Below are 19,084 nucleotides of genomic sequence, written 5' to 3'. Positions count from 1 at the left end.
GAGTGAGTCAGATCTCGTGGGGTTGGTTTAAAGATCTTAGATTGGGCAGACTTCTACATCATATTTCTACTAGTGCTAGATAATTAAAGGTGTACACTCATAGCTTCGTTGGCATTCATACCATTCGGAATCTTACAATCCAACTGGATTATATATCTTGACTCTAGTCTCCTAAGTGCTAGTTGTCTGTTGCCACCCCTGATGTTCTTCTTTATGCTGTCAATAACAAAGTACGAAAGATCTTCCGCTTTGCCGCCGTGTACTTTATTAATGTGGCGGGCCACAGGATATGTAGGATCATTATTACTGATGGCCCTTAGGTGTTGTAGTATCCTTATATGTACGGGATGGATGGTACTTCCCACGTACATTTTTTCACAGGTACAACGTAACACATATACCGCAAAATCTGTTTTGCACGTATAATTCTCCCTAATCTCAAATGGGGTTTTTCTTAGAGGAGTGGAAACTGATCTGGTGTTAATTCCATATTTGCAGGCTTTGCAATTTGTGCATTTGAAAAAACCTTTTTGGGATTTGAGCCAACTAATACCTTTGTCCTGCGCAGGAGCGTTGGACACAAGTTCTTGTTTCATTGACTTGGCTCTCCTAAAGGTTAACTGGGGAAGCTTGGTGCAAGATGGGCCTATGGTAGGATCACATCGCACTATTGGCCAGTGTCTGTACAGGATTTTCCGTAAATTATGATGGTATGTGTTATATCCTGTAATTAGTCTTGGTGTCTTTTTTACTGACTCCCCTGATATTGTTTTGCTTTCCTTGTTTTTAAATAGGAGATCTTCTCTAGTAATAGCTAAGCACTTCTGTTTTGCTATTTCTAAGGTTTTCGACTTATAGCCTCTGTTGCTAAGTCTCTTAAACAAGTTATCTGTGTAGTCTTTCAAGCTCTCTGCAGTACTGCAATTCGGTTTCATACGCAGACACTCGGCATAGGGGATACTTTCAATACATTTTACAGGATGAAAGCTTTGGGCATGTAGAATGGCTTTCCCTGATGTTATTTTCCTATGTGTGCGTGAATGTACTTTGTTGTTAATAGTATACAATTCCAAATCAAGATATACAATGGATTTCCTTTTCATGGTACCCGTGAATTTTAGATTTAAGTCATTTTTGTTGATTGCATCCACAAAATCATTGGCACTTTGTTCACTGCCCTCCCATAGGATAAAAATATCATCTATGTAGCGTTGGTACAAAACTACATTTTCAGACATATGAGTGTTAAATGCCCTCATGAGTACTTGCTCCTCCCACCAGCCCATATGCAAATTCGCATAGCTGGGGGCGAAGCAAGTACCCATGGCTGTGCCCTGTGTCTGTTTGTAAAGCAATCTATCAAACATAAAAATGTTATTCTCTAGGCACCATTCCATCATATGTAATAACATAAGTGTATGTTGATAAAAACTTATGTCCCTTGTACTCAGATAGTATTTTGCTGCATTCAGATCATTATGGTGTCTGATGCTCGTGTATAAACTTTGTACATCCAGTGTGACAAATGCGTAATCTTCATGCCAGTTGCAATCAAAGATTTTGGTTAGGAAATCTCCGGTGTCTTTAGTATATAATGTCAAGGCCTGTACGAATGGCTGAAGAAAAAAGTCAATAAATTTGCTTGAATTTTCAAATAAGCTCCCAATGGCGGATATGATTGGCCTGCCCGGAGGACATTCCGCATTCTTGTGGATTTTCGGGAGCAAATAAAGTTGAGGTATCACAGGGTAGTCATTCTTCATGAAATCCAAATAATTTCTTGTTATCAACCCATTCCTTCTCCATTCGTACAAACATCCATGATATTTCTCTTTAATGCTGATGATATTTGTGGCACTGATTCGTGTATAACAATCCTTATCCGATAGTTGGGTCATTGCCTCTTTGTTGTACATTTCAAGAGGCCAAAGTGCAACATTGCCCTCTTTGTCCGACCATCGTACAACAATGTCGGGGCGTTCTTTTATCTTTTGCATGACGCTTGAATATTTTGTCGGTTCCTTATGCCTAGTTTTATTGAAAATATTGCTGCTTTCAATTGCCAATAGTTTGAGGTCCTTAATCATTTTATCTGCAAAAATGTCAATATTATCCCTAGGCATTAAAGGGTTGAAAATAGATTCGGGTCGGAATGATGTGACCACAGCTGCACATATATTTAGATCCGAGCTAATTGCTGCTTGACCGCTGGTTGTTACATCGGCTGTGTCCTCTTTTCCAGTTCCGTCATGTCTCTTAGGAAGGTCATGTCCGCTACACTTAGGGTGTCAGGTCCTGGGGGCATGGTGCCACCATGATCCCTAACATCAATCCTTTCTTTGGTGTTGAAGAAATGTTTGCGTAATTTTAATTTACGGATGAAGTGATACAAGTCTATTCTGGTCTGTATGTAATCAAAATTTGTTTCCTTGCAATATGATTATCCTAGAGCAAGGATTTGTTCTTCCTCTTGTGTCGAAGCCATTGTCGTTAAATGTACTACTGTGTTCTCTGTTCTTATTGTGTTATTCATCTCCTTTTTTTCCGTCTGTACGTTGTTTTTTGTGTTTTGTTTGCCCCATCGCCGGTTTTTCCTCCTTCTGTTCCCTGACTTTGAGCTTTGTTTGATGCATACTCCTGTCTTGGAGGTCTTGGGCGTAGACTCATCAAACGCTCCACTCGTAAAAAACCGAGTTCTATATATATATATATTCAGTGAAAAAAACCATAGGTTTCACACATGTTATAGTTAACTGGACATTTTACTCGTAAAAAACCATTGAAATTGCCCCGTTATAGTTAGTTCAGCTAACTATAACTCGCGCGCCCGCAATGCACTGCTGATGACGTCACAAATTACATCACTCATGACATGGTCAGTGACATCACTCATGACATCACTGATGACATCTCAAATGACATCACTGATGACATCACTGATGACATCATCCAGTGAATGTGTGTTTTTCTGAAAATTAAATATGTTTTATATATGTATATCTCAAGGTCGATGGAAGAATAAATGGGTATATAAGTGTCTAAATGGATGAAATGTTTTTGAAAAATTGATTGTATTACTGACTGATTAAGTGTATCTTAGTGAATACATGGCTTAGTGAGTAATGTTTAAATATGTAAATATCTGTATCAGTCTCTCACTTTGTGTATAAGTGGCTGCATGGGTTGGTGTGTAGCTACATGAGTGTCTAAATAGGTTATTAGTTGGTTTTTTGAGTATCAGTATGAGTGTGAGTGTCTGGTTCGGTGAGGGGTATTACGTAGTGCATGGGTGCATGAATGAGGGACTCATTGTTTGTATGTGTTGAAGACAGCATGTGTGCAGGACTGTATGGGTGGATGAGTGTATGTATGGGTGTGTTAGTGAGTGAATGACTGTCTCAATAGTGTCTTTATGTGTAACGACATATGTTTTAAACTAGTATATGTGACTATTGGTGTATATATGTGAGTATATGTGAGAGTGAGAGATTGAAAGAGTTCCTGTATGAATAAGTATGTGTTTCTATAAGTGATTGTTTAAAAGACTAAGTATATGTAAGTTTCCGTAGAAGTAAGTGTGGTGGTGTGTGTATAACTGTATATGCAAGTAAATGTATGTTTGATTCTTTATTAGCATGACTAACTATGTGTGTGAGTACCTCTATGGATGAGTGGCATTGTGTAACAGGATGTATACGTGTATGAGTACATATGATGAGTGAGTACATGTATGAGTGACTGTATAGGACTGTTGGTGAATGAGTGGATGTGTATTTGGATCTTAGAATTACTGTATAGGTTGTTGTAACTGGTATTGGTATGTCCATTGTTTTTAAAATTTTAATTTCTATTTTTGATTGTGTGTATCAAAGGTTATATTAGGGGAAGAGGAGGTCTGCCACTCTATCACAAGGATGATGTCATCAGTGATGTCATCAGTGATGTCATTTGAGATGTCATCAGTGATGTCATGAGTGATGTCACTGACCATATCATGAGTGATGTAATATGTGACGTCATCAGCAGTGCATTGCGGGTGCGCGAGTTATAGTTAGCTGAACTAACTATAACGGGGCAATTTCAATGGTTTTTTACGAGTAAAATGTCCAGTTAACTATAACATGTGTGAAACCTATGGTTTTTTTCACTGAATTTCTAAGGTTTTTTAAATGCTAATTCCTAACTATAACGTGTGTGAAACCTATGGTTTTTTCACTGAATTTCTAAGGTTTTTTAAATGCTAAGTCCTAACTATAACGTGTGTGAAACCCATGGTTTTTTCAGTGAATTTGCAAGGTTTTTTAAATGCTAATTTTGTTTTTTTTCTTCTATTTTTTTAAACATATTTTTATTTTAATTTTCTATCCTTTTTTAAAGACTATGGTTAAATTTTTAAAATTCTATAATATGTTTTTTTTTATATATTTTATAAAATAAACATGTAAAATTTATTAGCAATACATTTTTTCAAATTTTTTTTTAGTACGCGTACCGTAAGCTTACGGTAAGCGTACAGTTTACGCAACGTCCGCAATTTATCTATGCGTGTCCTCCGCGTGGGACGCGTACGCGTGTACGCTACACGCGCACGTTACGCGGAAGTGTCGGGTAGTGACTGTTATGCGCATGCGCGCAAGCGCGTGTCTTTTTTACTCGCATGCGCACTTTTGCCGTAAGCGTACCGTAAGCGTACCGTAAGCGTACGGTAGGTCATGTGATCATGAAACACAACTTTTGATTGGTTGAAACTACTTTCAGTTCTAGAACTCTCCTACACCACACCCATTCCCCTCATTTCTGCTTGTGATCCCTTGGGAGAAGGAGCTGGTTTGTCTTTGGGATACGATGGCAGAACAGCAGAGCTCTTCTGAGAGTGAGGCTAGCACTAGCAGCACTGTCTTGAGGCAGAGATCGAGGAAACAAAAGCCCTCTTATGTATGGGATTATTTTACTTTTCCTGAAGGCCAGCAAAAGGTGAATGCACCCTTAGTAACTTGCAGGCTGTGTCAGCGTGTACTTTCTAGAGGTAATCCTGACAGGAAGTATTCCTTTGGGAATCACACCATGAAGAGACACCTCCAGGATGTACACAGAAGGACACATGGTCATCTTTTTGGAGGTAACTCTTCAGAAAGACAAGCAAGTACATCCACAGCAGCTCAGCCTGGACCATCATCTGCAGGGCTGACTCCTTCTTCTGCAGGTCAGGTGAGCCCTTCATCTGTGGGGGGAGCATCTCCTTCTGCTGGCCCTCTGGAAATTAACCCTCGTTTTCTGAGGGTTGATATTCGATGTGCCTCTTGTCATGATCTAATTTGTCATAGGGAGACCAGTGTTTCCCTAGTGAACAACAAAATAGATCAGCACACTTGTCACAGAGACTAATTTTTCCATGCTTTCTTTCCTCTGTCCCTGCATGAACACAACGGTTCTTTTAAGAGCCAACCTTATCTTTCATCTTCTTTTTACATATGTTTTTAAAAACTTTTTTTTTTTTTTTTACCGTACGCGTACGGTGCGCGTACTTTTTTTTTTTTTAAAAAACACTAAAAATCAATTATCACATTACAAGGTCCTTGAGAGACTACAATTAAAAACTGAAAATGTGATTGTGGAGAAGTGGAAAAAAGGGACCATGATATTTTTGACTTACCATACCCACTCAAAAAAATATTTATTCATTTAAATTTTTTTTTAATTGCATTAAAAATGGTTCTAGTTTTCGAAAATTATCTATCTCAATCATGACATCTCTGCCTGTAATATATCTGAGGTCCCTCTTTATGTCGTTATAACATTCCAAGCGCTAATAAAAGATAATGCTTCTTATCTAAAGGACAAATCTATGATACGTGCAGATCTTCACCAAATAATAGCAAGCTGGAATGCAGTCTAGAATATTGAGTAGTAAATATCGACTTACCAGAATCACATAGTCAAAATATTGAGGACTTAAGTGCATTTAGATAATTACAGATTTACTATTCTTAACTTCACATTTATGTACTTTGAAGTATTCTGAACTGTCAAGACACCTATATGTGGAGTTAATTATAGTTAGCCTATATTTACCAATATAAACAAACATTTTGGCAGTGATATTGTGGAAACTCAATACATGGTATTTCATATCTCTGCCTGCTGGCTGTCAAGAGTGTAGCTGTAGTGTAATTAACAAGTATATCATGTTTTGGAAAATTTCAATTTGCAATTATAGTGTGTAGAAGATCGGTTGGACCCATTGATACCTGGTTAAAGTTACCTCTACTTCCACCATCTAAAGATCTCCACCAGTGTACTGGTCTGAGAGAATAGTTGTGCAACTTTGACAGAAGGAGGCATCTCACTGGCAAGGTTTAAATGAGGACTTACCTTCTACAAATAAATGTGACTTGTTTATTGTCAAGGACTGAAGGCTAGAGTACGTTTCAGATTTGGGTTTTGGGCTGTCCGAGGTAAGGACGATTCCTTGTTGAAGCACAGTTCCCTTCCACTGTATGAATAATGCTTAAAAGGAAGGTGTCCACAGAAAGGGTTGCAGACTGGAGGAAAAGCCATGCAAAAACATCCAGGCAGCGGTAGGCCTAGAGAATGTGATTCTGGAAGAAGATGAGGGAGATAGTTGCAGGACAAAAACAAGCTGAAGATGTTTCCAACTCTCCAATAAAAAAACCTGGGATACAAATATAGCACAATGGGCATAGAACCTACGGAAAATCACCATGCTGCTCTGCAACACAGTGAAAGAGATGGATGAAAGTCAATAAATTGTGTATAGACATGAAAAGGATATGATGAATAAATCACATGACAGGGGCCATTGAAGATTTGTATAAACAAAGAAAAGAAAATATAGCACACTTCCATATTAAAGCTACAAGGTGGTATGTGGAAAACCAGAACTGTACGTTCACTTCCTTAAAAGAGACTCCTTTGTGCCTTTATACACATGCTAGCCACCGTCCTCCAGGAAGGCCATGAGGCAGTTCATGAGTACTGCCTCTGTTGCTCTCATCAGAAAGGATGAGCTGCAAAAATATGCAGACTGGAGGCTGTCAACAACAGAATCCATACAGAACTCAAGAGAACAGAAGGCCTGACTCCTCGAAGATTGCAGGTGAGTCTGAGCATACAAAAAGAGCTTTCCATGAATGGAGAAGCTGCCAGGGAGCTGGTACAACATTTATATGATGGCATTTCCACTGGTGTTTCAAAATTTGAGGAAATTGCTTTTGAATTAATGTATAAGAAATTCAATGTGTGTAACAAGTAAGAACACAACTTATAGCATAATTAACAGACAGGTGCAGACTTTCAAGGCTGCAGACAAAAAGGCATATGCAAAACCCGGCAGTTGTCATCAGAGGGGAGTAAGAATAAAAGAAAGATATTAAAATCAATCTTAAAATAATTATATCGTGGAACAAGGTGAATAAGACGATAGGATGTTTTGTGCAGATAGCTGAAAAGACTGTTACACATATATGTGTAATTGTAAAGAATTCGATTTAGGGAGAGGATGTGTCATAATGGCCTGAGCTGCCAACTTCAAATCTGGTGGGAACTAGGTTTGAGTCTCGGTTTCAACATCCCGTGAATGTGGGAAAAAGCACATAATCTCCTAATGCCTACAATTCAGCACCTTGAGAGCCTCACAGGTGATTTGCCACACTTTACAAATCCTGGATTTATTTATTTGGATACATACTTTAGCCCTGATGAAGGACCCAGACCTGGTTGGGCTCTTGGTGTAGGCCGAAACATGTTAGCATACAAAAATCAGGGTTAATTGAGAGATTAAACCTCAGTAGCTTTAATCTGTCAATTATTTCATACCCCCAGCATCCCACAAATAAATACTTCTTTGTAGTATACCGTGAGTTACTACGTATATGCACGGTGGCAGGGTATATCTTGCTGCACCAACTACCAGTGTTTATTTTAAGTAAATGACAATGGATTCAATAATATTCCATACAGTTGCTAACAATCAATGCCCACCTCTGGAAACCAGCCACTCACTATGGTTTCAAATACAACACAAGAATACAAAAGATGAGAGAGGCATTATTGTAAAAGCATAAATTCGTAGGGTTTTAATCCCACAGGGGATGGAGAACAGTGATGACGGAAAAGGTAAGTCTTTCACTCAGTGTTGTTGTAGATCCTTTTATTCATTATTTAATACACAAAAGGCAACGTGATTCACCCTTGTGGGCTTCTTCAGGGCAGGTAATTAGTCCACACAGTCAAGAAAGGGATTTCCAAAGGGTAGTAGCCCAGATCGTTTGGCACTTTCTTAAGTATTTTTTCAATCAGAGAGTCTGAAGAAGTAATTTCAATCTGTCAAGATCCGTAATGACTGTCCCATTCAAGCACCAGGGTTTGTAGGGTTGCATACTCAGTTGCCGGCCTATTCTTGTGGCCATTGTTGAGACTCCTGTCACGTCGAGTGTTTCAAGAAAGAAGAAAAAAAACGTGTTATTTTTAGCGTTCCCTCTTTATCTGGATCCCTGCTTATCTAGCAAAACATCATCTAAGAACTCCCATCTTTTTGGTTGAGTTCGCCCTGGTAGTACCATCCTACCAGGGTGTGGATAGGCGCCAATGATGAAGCATGTTTTGATAAAGTGAGTGAGGCATTTATTCCAATATCTTTAGATACCTTGGTAGGACTAAGAAGTAGTGCCCTTCTTGGAATCCACCTGTCTCCTTCTCTTTCGCCCAGTTGCCTGTTTGTGAGAAAGGTGAGTAAAAGCAAACACATACTAGGCATCCAGAGATGGAATTTTATGCAAGAGTTATGATTGGTGGCTATTGCTGAATCAATAATAGCTCATCAGGCACATGACCAGAAGGCTTCAGAAATCAGGGTACAAGGCCAAGTCCATTTCAGCTTGCTCATATATCTAACAAATACCATAATCTGTTACTAAACTTAATAATTCTTATTATTTAACAATCTGTGGTTTCCTACACAGCACTTAATCAAGGCTCTTCTAACAGACTGGAACGTTAAGAAATAACAAGACATTGAAATCAGTACACAGATCTCAGGATGATTGTTTGTCTGTATTGATTTGTGTGTATGCCGCTCTTCTGTTCTCCTGTTGACACACGTGCTACACTGTGGTTTTTGCACATGTAAAGCGCTCTCTCTATTTCACAAAGGCATTGCAAATTCTTCCCTGATCTTCTATTCTTAATGTTTCTTTTAGCGCTGTGGGGAAGTGCAATTGCAAGCAATAAAGAATCATTTTACATTCTCGCAGGTATTGTTTATACTTTTTATGTTATATTGGGAATGTATGGCCACTTTTGCTGTTATTTCAGTATAGAAGATTTCTGATGTGTAACACATAATAAAGTGCTGACAGGCAAGTCCCCCAGCTGTAGGCAACATGAACTTGCTTCAGGAATGCTATCTACTGTGTGCACCGCATCTTATGTAAGCTGTGTCATTAAGAGAATTGGCCATGGTCCATAGCCATATGTGCACCTGCCCAAGTGGAGGTGCAGTCTAAAATAACTCCTCAGTTAGTTTACATAGGTGTAAATTAAGGAGACAGCCGTCATCAACTTTGACAGTCAACCTCTGAAACAATCCGTCACAAAAACATACGCCATCTAGTTCACTTACTGTGTTTTCACAAAAAAAACAATGGCATTTCAGGCAACGTGTAGCAGCATGTCTCACTCACAGTCCCCATTCTATATGTAGTGCTTCATTCAAAGAAAGTCAGGTCCCACTGACATTCCTTTCAGAAGGCTCAACCACCCTTTGACATGCCCATTCACATACCTGATCCAAATGCCCCAAGCCTCGACCTGGTGCAGCATCTGACTATAACAGCCATAACCATCATAAGGTTTGATGACTGCTGCCAGATCTGGGACCTTGGGTGAGAAGAATAAATATTCATAATCCAAACACCTGGGCCTGCCTGCTATCATCACAATTTAGTCCAGGTAGCCTTCTGTCATTGCAGCTCTGGCCTCTCTGACCTCTCCTCTGCACAGGCACCTCAGATAATTTTGAATGCTAGCCGGGCGCTCGCTTTCATCTGCCCCAGTACGAGCTCCTTCAGGACCTTTCCAGTGTCACTTACCATTGTCCACATCCTCACTACCGACTGCCATGGGCCACTTGGCAGGCAGCTCTTCATCAGTTGTCTATACTGCCTGTCTCTGCATCACAGCCATTTTATCCTGGGCCCCACAGTGCCCAGACATCAATGCAGGCCAGCTCTACTGGAGCACTCCTGCTATAGCATTAAATGTGCCTAACTGACCAGTCTAGTACCCCTGTCCCTTCTGATGGCCCTGCCTGCCCTTTGCACTCACCCTATAGCATCACCCCTACATTCTCTGGGAGAATGAATTAACCTTCTGAGGACTAGCTTACTACTTACCCGTACATTCCCCCCTTGAGTGACTGGGTCAAACTATGTAAAAGTAAATAACTAACTAAACATGTTTTCAACTGTCCTGCGGTTGAATTTTCAAAATAAGTCAATGCCCAATGAACATTAAAATATATGACAGCCACAAGTTGTCATTTTTGCTCTCCTTTCCTTTCTCAAACAAGATCCTATGAACAGTGACTTCTTTGGGTGGTAGATTCCCATTGCAAAACCATACCCAGACCACTAACTCACTTTCTTAGCAGTAGAATGAGGACAGATATTAAGAATTCAGAGACAACTCCCCGTGTAATGAAGAGCAAGTCAGATCATTTCTATATAGAGAGGAGTAGTCTATGCTCCAATAGTCACAGGGCCTCTTTTAAGAGCAGTGGTGCATCGCTGCGACCCCAATGGTGCATCATATTTACAGTATGACGCATCATGCCGCAAGGAATGACAGAGACATCACTATTCCTGACGTATCTGTCGGCGCAAAAGTGGCACATTGCTGGAGTTGTGTCGGAAGCGTGATGCAACTCCAGCAATGTTCCTTTCACATGGGGCAAGCCTCATGTGAAAGGGCGTGCGCCACCCTTACACCTGCCATGAGGCAGGCATAAGGTTTTGACGCAGTTGCGGCGCAGAAGTGGTGCAGTGAAATCTTCTAGATGTCACTGCAACACTTCTAGGGGGCTTTGTTGCAACGGAACATCCACCCTGCATACATAATACCTGATGCAGGTATAATGTAGTGCAGGGCTTTACAAGGTGACGCATCTGCCTAGATGCGTCACCTTGTAAATATGTCGCCACGTGGCGCATGTTTTACGCCACCACAGCGTCACAAAAAGTGACGCAACGACGGCACAAAACTGTCACAAGAACTCATAAATTAGCACCACAGTTTCAAATGAATTGTGGCAACATTACACTAGTAAGGCCAAACAAACATTTAGCCCTTGTCATAGTAAATTTCTCTCAAGGTTCCTGCCTATCGCAAAGTCCAACCTTCTGACTACAATGTGTCACCCTACAGAAGGGCCAAAGCTTTATCCATTTGTCAGCTCCCCAAGATACCAGTACTACACCACTTTTCAATCACCTGTGAAAGAAGATTAGAGCCTTAAGCAAGTACATATTGCACTCTGGCATGGAAATTTGTACTACCTTTCGTCCAGCAGTTCCTGTGAAACAACACAAGGAGTGACAACCCCTCAAGGCAAGCTTGGCAAGGACGAGACCGTTACCTAGAAAATTGCCTGATTAGCAAACATTGCACAATATCACATTCTACAATGCCAGAGGAAATGAGAGTAGAAAAGGCCAGGGCTGCAGAAGAGATAACCTTATGTATGAAACCCATATGTGAATAAATCTCCTGCATTTTGTTGTCTGGGGGTTAATGCAGTTGCTGCAGTGAGATTCAGAACGAAGCTGTCTTCAGAAAAGGACAAATTATGTTGAGTGCCACAGGGGTACCTACTGCTTTTCAATAGTCAAATACGGGGTGGGTATTTATACTTTTTTTCCATTCACAATACAAGCATTTTTGTGAAGATTATGTTTATTGTGTACATTATGCTTTGGCATATGTCTGCAAGAAAATGGTAGGTAATGTCTACTTTCACATACAGAAGGCTGTCTGTCTTTTGATTTGTAATGTGCAGCGCATGCTTAGAAGTAGAGAGCTGTATGCCCTGCTCCCCCAATCTGCTCCCCTGCAGAAGGTCTCACTGACCCTGCCTGCGGTCATTGCTTGTCTGTTCCTGTCAATATCACCAGTGTTTTACCTTGCAAATTAGTTCTTGCTAACTTGGGTTTCATGTTTGGTGCCACTATATGTTTCTGTTCCCCTTAATTAATTGTACATATTTTTTCTCCCACTATTGTTTTATTGTACCTGGTATTCCACTAATGTTATCGTACCTTTTGCTCCCTCTGCTGCTCCTATTGTGCCCTGTAGTTTGAAGCCACTCACCCCTTTCCTGCCTGTTCCTTTCCCGCCTCCTGACATCCAGCACCCTGCCTCTGACTTCCAGGACCTGCTTAATGGAGAACACAGCCCGGCTGCGCAGCGGACGCATACAGTGAGCGTGCCACCGGCATGCTAAACACAATTCTGTCTATGCTTCTATGCGCCAGAACCACACCCAGTGCCAGGAACCTTGGCCTCCAGCCACCCAAAGATACTGATCTGAAGAACTCTGAGCCCTGGAGCCCAGATGCCGCAATAACAATTGCTGCTTTGCTTCACCTCAATCAGGTGTTTGTTTGTTACCTAGATCAATGGTAGGATTTTTCACCTGCCACCATTGTCTCTTCGCCGGCAACTCAGAACATCCAACCTCTGTGGGAACCTTCGCCACACCCACTTAACCAACCTTGATGGCAACAGAACCACTCCACTGCCTCCTTCTCAATGCCAGATTGCTCTGCAGACAAGCCACCAAGATCTGAGACACAATCATCACCCTCACCCCAGATGTGCCTTCATTAAAGAGACTTGGCAAAACCCCTCACCACCCCGACATCACTATGGCAACACCCAATGGATACAAGATGATACGCATGGATTGCACCAACAAATACGGAGGCGGCGTCGCCATCATCCACAAAGACACCATCCGCTGCACCACCACCGAAGTCAACACTACACCAATCATGGAACACCTCAACTTCTAACTCCAAATCGATGGTAGAACAACCATTAGAGGCACCCATGTATACAGACCCCCATGCCGTGGCTTCTGCAACACCATTCCCGAATTAATCGCCTGCTCCCCATCGACTCCAAACACTTTATCTTCCTCAGCGACCTCAACTTCCACGATGAAGACCTCCAAGACACCAACATTGTCAACCTCCTGGAAAGCATGAGAATCATCGGCCTCACCCAACTAGTCACTGACCTGGCTTACAGCACAGGTCACATGCTGGACACAATCTTCACTGCCAGCAACAGAGTCAAGCACAGCTCAAGCACAGCCATGTCACAGAACTCACCTGGACCGATCACTCTTTCATCCACTTTACCATCGCAGGAGCACCATGAGTCACCACCAAGACCTCAAGCTCCTCCCACCAAAGCTGGACCAAAGTGGCAGCAACCCAATGGATGGATGCCCTCAACACCACCCATCCCGACCCCACAACCAGCCTCGAACAGGCCGTCACGAACATCTCCACCTTCAAAATCAAAGGGGCTGACTGAGTCACCCTGATCAAGCCCTACAAGACCATCATATCCACCAAACAAGCCTGCTAGTACACGCCAAAACTAAGGACCACGAAATGCATTCAAAAACATCTAAAGAGACAATGGCCCACCAGCAAAGATCCCACCGACCGAGCCACCTTCAAAGCAGACCTCAACAAATACCATCAACTCCTGCAACACACAAGAAAACATGCCCTGGCAGACCGCATCAAAGCCAGCTTCAACCAAAACAAGGAACTCTTCAACTCTGTTAGAGAGTTCTCCTGCCCATCAGCCACTGAAAACACAACACCCCCATTCCACCTCAGGAACCTCCACTGTCTCCCCGTCCAGAAAAGATGCCAGTTCAAGATCTTGACACATGCTTACAAGATCCTCTAAGGCCAAGGATCAGCATGCATCAACCGCTGCCTGAACTACCATCAACCATCTAGACACCTGAGCTCTGCTGTTCTGGCCTCGCACACACCCCTCGCATCAATCAAAGCTACAGCGAAGGTTGCTCCTCCTCCTACCTCACCGCTAAGTCTTGGAATGTCCTTCCCCACCACCTCAGAACAGCATCCTCGCTCACAGAATTCAGAAAAAGACTGAAGATATGGGTCTTTGACTGAAAACAACAGTATTTCAGTACCTGGATTAGGGGTGGGCGGAATTTGCGTAATCGCGTTACGCAAATCTCCGCGAAACGGTAAAAAATCTCCGCGAACACGCAGAAATTCCGCAAACACGCGGAATTGCTTGTTCGCGATGCTTTTTTCCTGTTCACAATCGCTGTTTGCATGCTCGGGGAGAAATATCTCGCGAACACGCATTTTGAGAACGCGAACAAGCAAAAGTTTCGCAAAGTCGCGGAAAGCAGAATTTTGGGCAATTTCGCGTTCTCCGCGGAACGCAAAATTACCCAAATTCCGCAAATTCTGCGAACGGAACGAAATTTACCGCCCAGGCCTAACCTGGATACCCTCACAGGTGATTAACCACACTCTACAAGTCCTGATTGATTGATTAATTGATTGCTGTGTGCCGAGTGGGCTCCAGGTTGGCCCATGGCCTGCAGCCCTGAACATCCTGCTGCCGGCAACTACCAACTGGAGCGATCGGTGGTGTGGAGCTGGGTACGGGTGGTGTTCCCATATGCCAGGGTGTGTCAGGGTGTGGAGTGAAGCAGGGAGGCAGGGGAGCCTGTGGGAGAGTTTGCTCCGGTAAGTGCAAGGCTGTGGTGGCAGACCAACTGCGAGCAGAAGTAGGTTGTAGTAGGCTGGTGCAGCTTGCTGGTGTGGGGATGTCTGCCTGTTAAATGAACCTTGCCCCTGCAGCTTGTCATCTATGAACACCCCACACCCCTTGTCAGTTAATGGTATTAGCTGCAGTATCTCCTCTGCCCACTTGTTGTCTCAGCCTGTCTCAGCCTGCTCCAGATGATTCCCCTCTGGACTCCTTCCCCCATGCTGCACTGTCCAAGACTTTTGGTTATTTTTTCAAGTCAGGTGTACAGAAGGGGGTCATACATAGTTTGAGCAGCCGACCAGCTCCTGCAAATGGCAGGTTCATGCAAATCTGCAATTATCACTACAAAAGGTGCAAGGACAAGCCCTAACATCAAGCAACACTGAAGCCTAAGGAACCAATGATGACCACCTGGCCTATATGTTTAGTAATGTGCTTTAAAGTGCTGTGCTCTTGCTCCCTGCCTCACTTGTGTGGATGCTTTCAAGATTCATCTCAGAGTTAGCCCATGGGTCTCAAAATAATCCCATGGTGGCTTTCCAACAGGGAAGATGGCAGCACCTAACTAAGACATTCATTTCCAATGCAAAGAGGTCTCGCATTTGCACACCGTGGTGCTTTACTAATGCGAAACTCATAATAAAAGTAGTGCTTACAGACTAAACAACGCAATCGAGATCGGAGCATGTGAATCTGAATCTGTAATGAAAGGTCTCAGATCTCCCCTGGACCAAGGTATGTACCATCACTTTCCCAGGGAGAGAATATCAGTTTCAAACTTATGGAATATAACATATACACAGCACTTCCTAAAGTGGGCAAACTTTCAACACTCCCCCAAAGGCAAGGCAAGAAAACAATATCACATGAGTCTCCTCTAGACCAAGGTAACACACACAACGCTTCTCTAGAGCGAGATATACTTTGCACATCACTTGCCAGGAGTAGAACAACTTCCTATAACACAAATACCTGCTAGAAAGGAATTCACCCATACTTCTACAACAGAATACTTGACCAAGAAGAGTCCACACCTCCTGCTACAAGGACAAATTGGTATATCTGGATATATTTATTAGTAAATAGCACCACACGGTAAGCCAAATGCACCTATCATAGCAGACTCTAACATATCAATAGTATGATTGAAACACACTCAAGGCAAATATGTATGTAGAAATATATATATATGAATATAAATGTATGGAACCTGGAGATAAAGTTATAGTAAGCAAGAACAGTAGGAAAAACTAGAAATTACTGGAGCACCTCACCAACTGTCTGTTCATCTCGTTTCCACTTCGCCAAAGGAGAGTCCGGTTCTTCGGCCGAAACAGGAGACAGTAGTGCCACTATACGCCCCACTGCCACAGCTGCACGTCTGCCCTGTGATGAACTTCCACCGAACAGAACCCAGACACCTCCTTTAGTACAAGTGGAGACGTAAGACAAAGCTCCCCTTTTCCATCAGAGTCCGTACCACTCCGCACCAAGGCCACAGCTTCAGTTGGCCAGGCGTCTGTTATGGCTTCAGAGCAGAGCGAGCACATACCTCTGACAAGAACCAGTTCTCTCTAGTCAGTAAAGTGTGAAAAACAGGAGGAAAGAAAAACATGCCCTCTTCACCTCTGCAGCTTCGTGCAGGCACAGAAAATGGCTTCAGTCATGAAAATGAAGTTAGTTAAGCCATGCACACAGAAAGGCCCAAAGCAAGATGAAATTGAAAAGCAAGATGACATGAGAACATGTCAAAGGTAAAAATCAGCACTGCCATAAAGCAAGGTAAAGTCAGAAAACAGAATGACATTAGATCCACTTAATCCCTCAGAATCCAACATTGAGCACATGTGTGCACCATCACCCACAACACTGCACCTCAACATCCCACACCTCATATTCTTGGCAAGACTGTTCTACTAAAATACAGCAAGATTACAGGACAGAAGAGAAGCAGGAGTATGCAAAACCATCCTACGTTAAGGCTAGGCTAACATAACACACTAAAATCAGTTAAAATTGTGGTGGTTGAGGGTCATCATAGGGTGGCAGACCATAAGAATGGCTCATTCACTACAGAATGCCGGCTTCTCTTTCATTGTCTAGACTATTTGACTCACTCTCCTGCTTCTTGGTTATCCCCCAAACACTGGGAGGCAACGAAGTTTGCCAAGGGGGCGGGGGCAGGGGGTCCATGAAAATGTATTCATTGCCTAGTTGTGAAAGGTCACCCGGTGCTATTAGTTAACAGTGTGCAGATTTCATTAAGATATTAAGAGTACTTTACTCGCATCTATGAGAAAATCGACATTAACTAAACAAAATGCCAGAATGCATGTCAGTTTTCACAGTGTTTTAGACAGTACTGGTTGCTTAGTTTCATTGCATTAATTTTTGTATTTACTCTTTTACCCAGCATCCAAAATAGGTTACCTAACCCCAAAGCCTCGAGGTGTTAAATGACCCATAGAAGGGAGTGTTTTACAGTTGAGCAAATGTGTCCAAATGTAATGTTGGTAGTGCCATGGAATGATCAGCCAAAGAGGTACTCGATGAGCAGGTATTTAACTACACGTTCAAAACGTACGGTATTGTGGATGTTGTTTGTTTGTACACAACCACCTATCTGAATGTGTTTAGTAACACAGAGCTTCATCTACCAGACAGTGCTCCCAGAGGGGCAACTAAAGCACAGAATAAAATGTATTCATTTATCCTTAGTGTGAAGGTACCCGGAAGGCTTAGGTGCCCGCCCGGAGAGGCTAGGGATCCCAGCACTTCTACAAATTCTGCCATGCTCCTCTGCACCAGCAGGGCACAACTTAGAATCTGCCGCTTCTGCTAAGAATAGATGAGGGGGATGAGGTTGTGGCATACGGGAGTTGCCGGCAGATTTCCAGGTTATTGAAAGTGATGATTCTGACGGGAGGCAATGGAGACTGGCTTTGTGTGTTTGTCTGCACCAGCCTATTTCTCTACCATCTACCGGGCTCACTGTCATGTATCCATTCATGTCTCTTTGTTAGAGGTGTGCAAGCCAATATATTAATTAACAGGTAGAGCCAGCCAGTGGGCGAGCCTTGAAAATCATCGGCATGTTAATCATACAGTAAACATGATGTAAATGTGAGATAATGTCTCTTCAGAATTTAAAAAAGTGCATTTCTTTAGCGCATCACCTCAGTACACAAGATTATAGCACTGAATTGAGAGGAAGTTATTAAAATTGCTCGTATTAAGCATGAGTTAAAACACTGCCTCTCCCCCCATCCAACAACAATGCCATTTGTGAACTAAAAGGCGTCAGTTGCCATGCGTACCCAGAATTTGCCTAGAGTCTTATTATATTTAGAGTAACATTAAAATCTAGTTAATTAAACACAATAAGTTTTTGTACAGCACACATCTTGAACTCGCATAGTTCAAGGTGGCAATAATAAAGATGAAAACGGAAGTGCCGGCAGCCAAGAAAACACAAACAGGAGTGGGGGGAGGGTGAGAAGTCACAGACTGTGGGAGGGGGCGGTGGGGTGGGGATACAGGGAAGATAATAGCGTTAGGAGTAAAGGGGCCAATAGCCGTGGAAGGATACAAATGATGAATGAGGAGGGACTAACAAGCCTCAAACCAATCGGAAGGCAGCATTTAAGACAAAAGCCAATGGGCAGAGAGTGGGCGGAGCTTCTACGAAGCTTCCACACTACAGTATATAATGCATGTCTCGTAAAGCGATGGCAGCGCATTCGCCCTGCAACGCTAGGCGAGACCTAAAAGAAAATAGTGTCAGGACTAAAGGGGCCAATAGCCGTGGAAGGATACAAATGATGAATGAGGAGGTACTAACAAGCCTCAAACCAATCAGAAGGCAGCATTTAAGACAAAAGCCAATGGGCAGAGAGTGAGTGGTGCTTCCACGAAGCTTCCACACTACAGTATATACTGCATGCCTCGCAAAGCGATGGCAGCGCATTCGCGCTGCAACGCTAGGCAAGACCTAAAAAACCATATTAAAGAAGAAAGCCAACTCCTGTTCGCCAATCCCAGCAGTGGCATCAATAACCACAACTAAACGAGGAACGAACCAAGGAGCAGAGTCGGAGGCAAGAGACTCCTCCTTTCTCTTTGTGCTCCAGCTCAAAGTTAATAACAAGTCCAGTATGTGATGGAACAATATCAGATATACCAAGAGAGGTGGATCCTCTTTCGTCACACCATGAGACAGGGCACTTCAACC

At 42.6% G+C, this 19,084-nt stretch overlaps 1 protein-coding gene across 1 annotated transcript in view; it reads left to right on the top strand.

Moving 5' to 3' along the window:
• LOC146809856 (cytosolic phospholipase A2 gamma-like) overlaps positions 1-19,084 on the top strand; it is a 1,073,925-nt gene that overhangs the window by 585,957 nt on the left and 468,884 nt on the right. Inside the window, exon 8 of the mRNA XM_085616718.1 lies at positions 9,219-9,272. Within this exon, the coding sequence (XP_085472844.1) occupies positions 9,219-9,272 (54 nt within the window). The remainder of the gene's footprint in view (positions 1-9,218; positions 9,273-19,084) is intronic.

The sequence above is a fragment of the Triturus cristatus genome, chromosome 7 (assembly GCF_964204655.1).
Source record: "Triturus cristatus chromosome 7, aTriCri1.1, whole genome shotgun sequence".
NCBI lineage: Eukaryota > Metazoa > Chordata > Amphibia > Caudata > Salamandridae > Triturus > Triturus cristatus.
The sequence above is the reverse complement of the archived record's forward strand: the minus strand, read 5'-3'. Positions and strand labels throughout refer to the sequence as shown.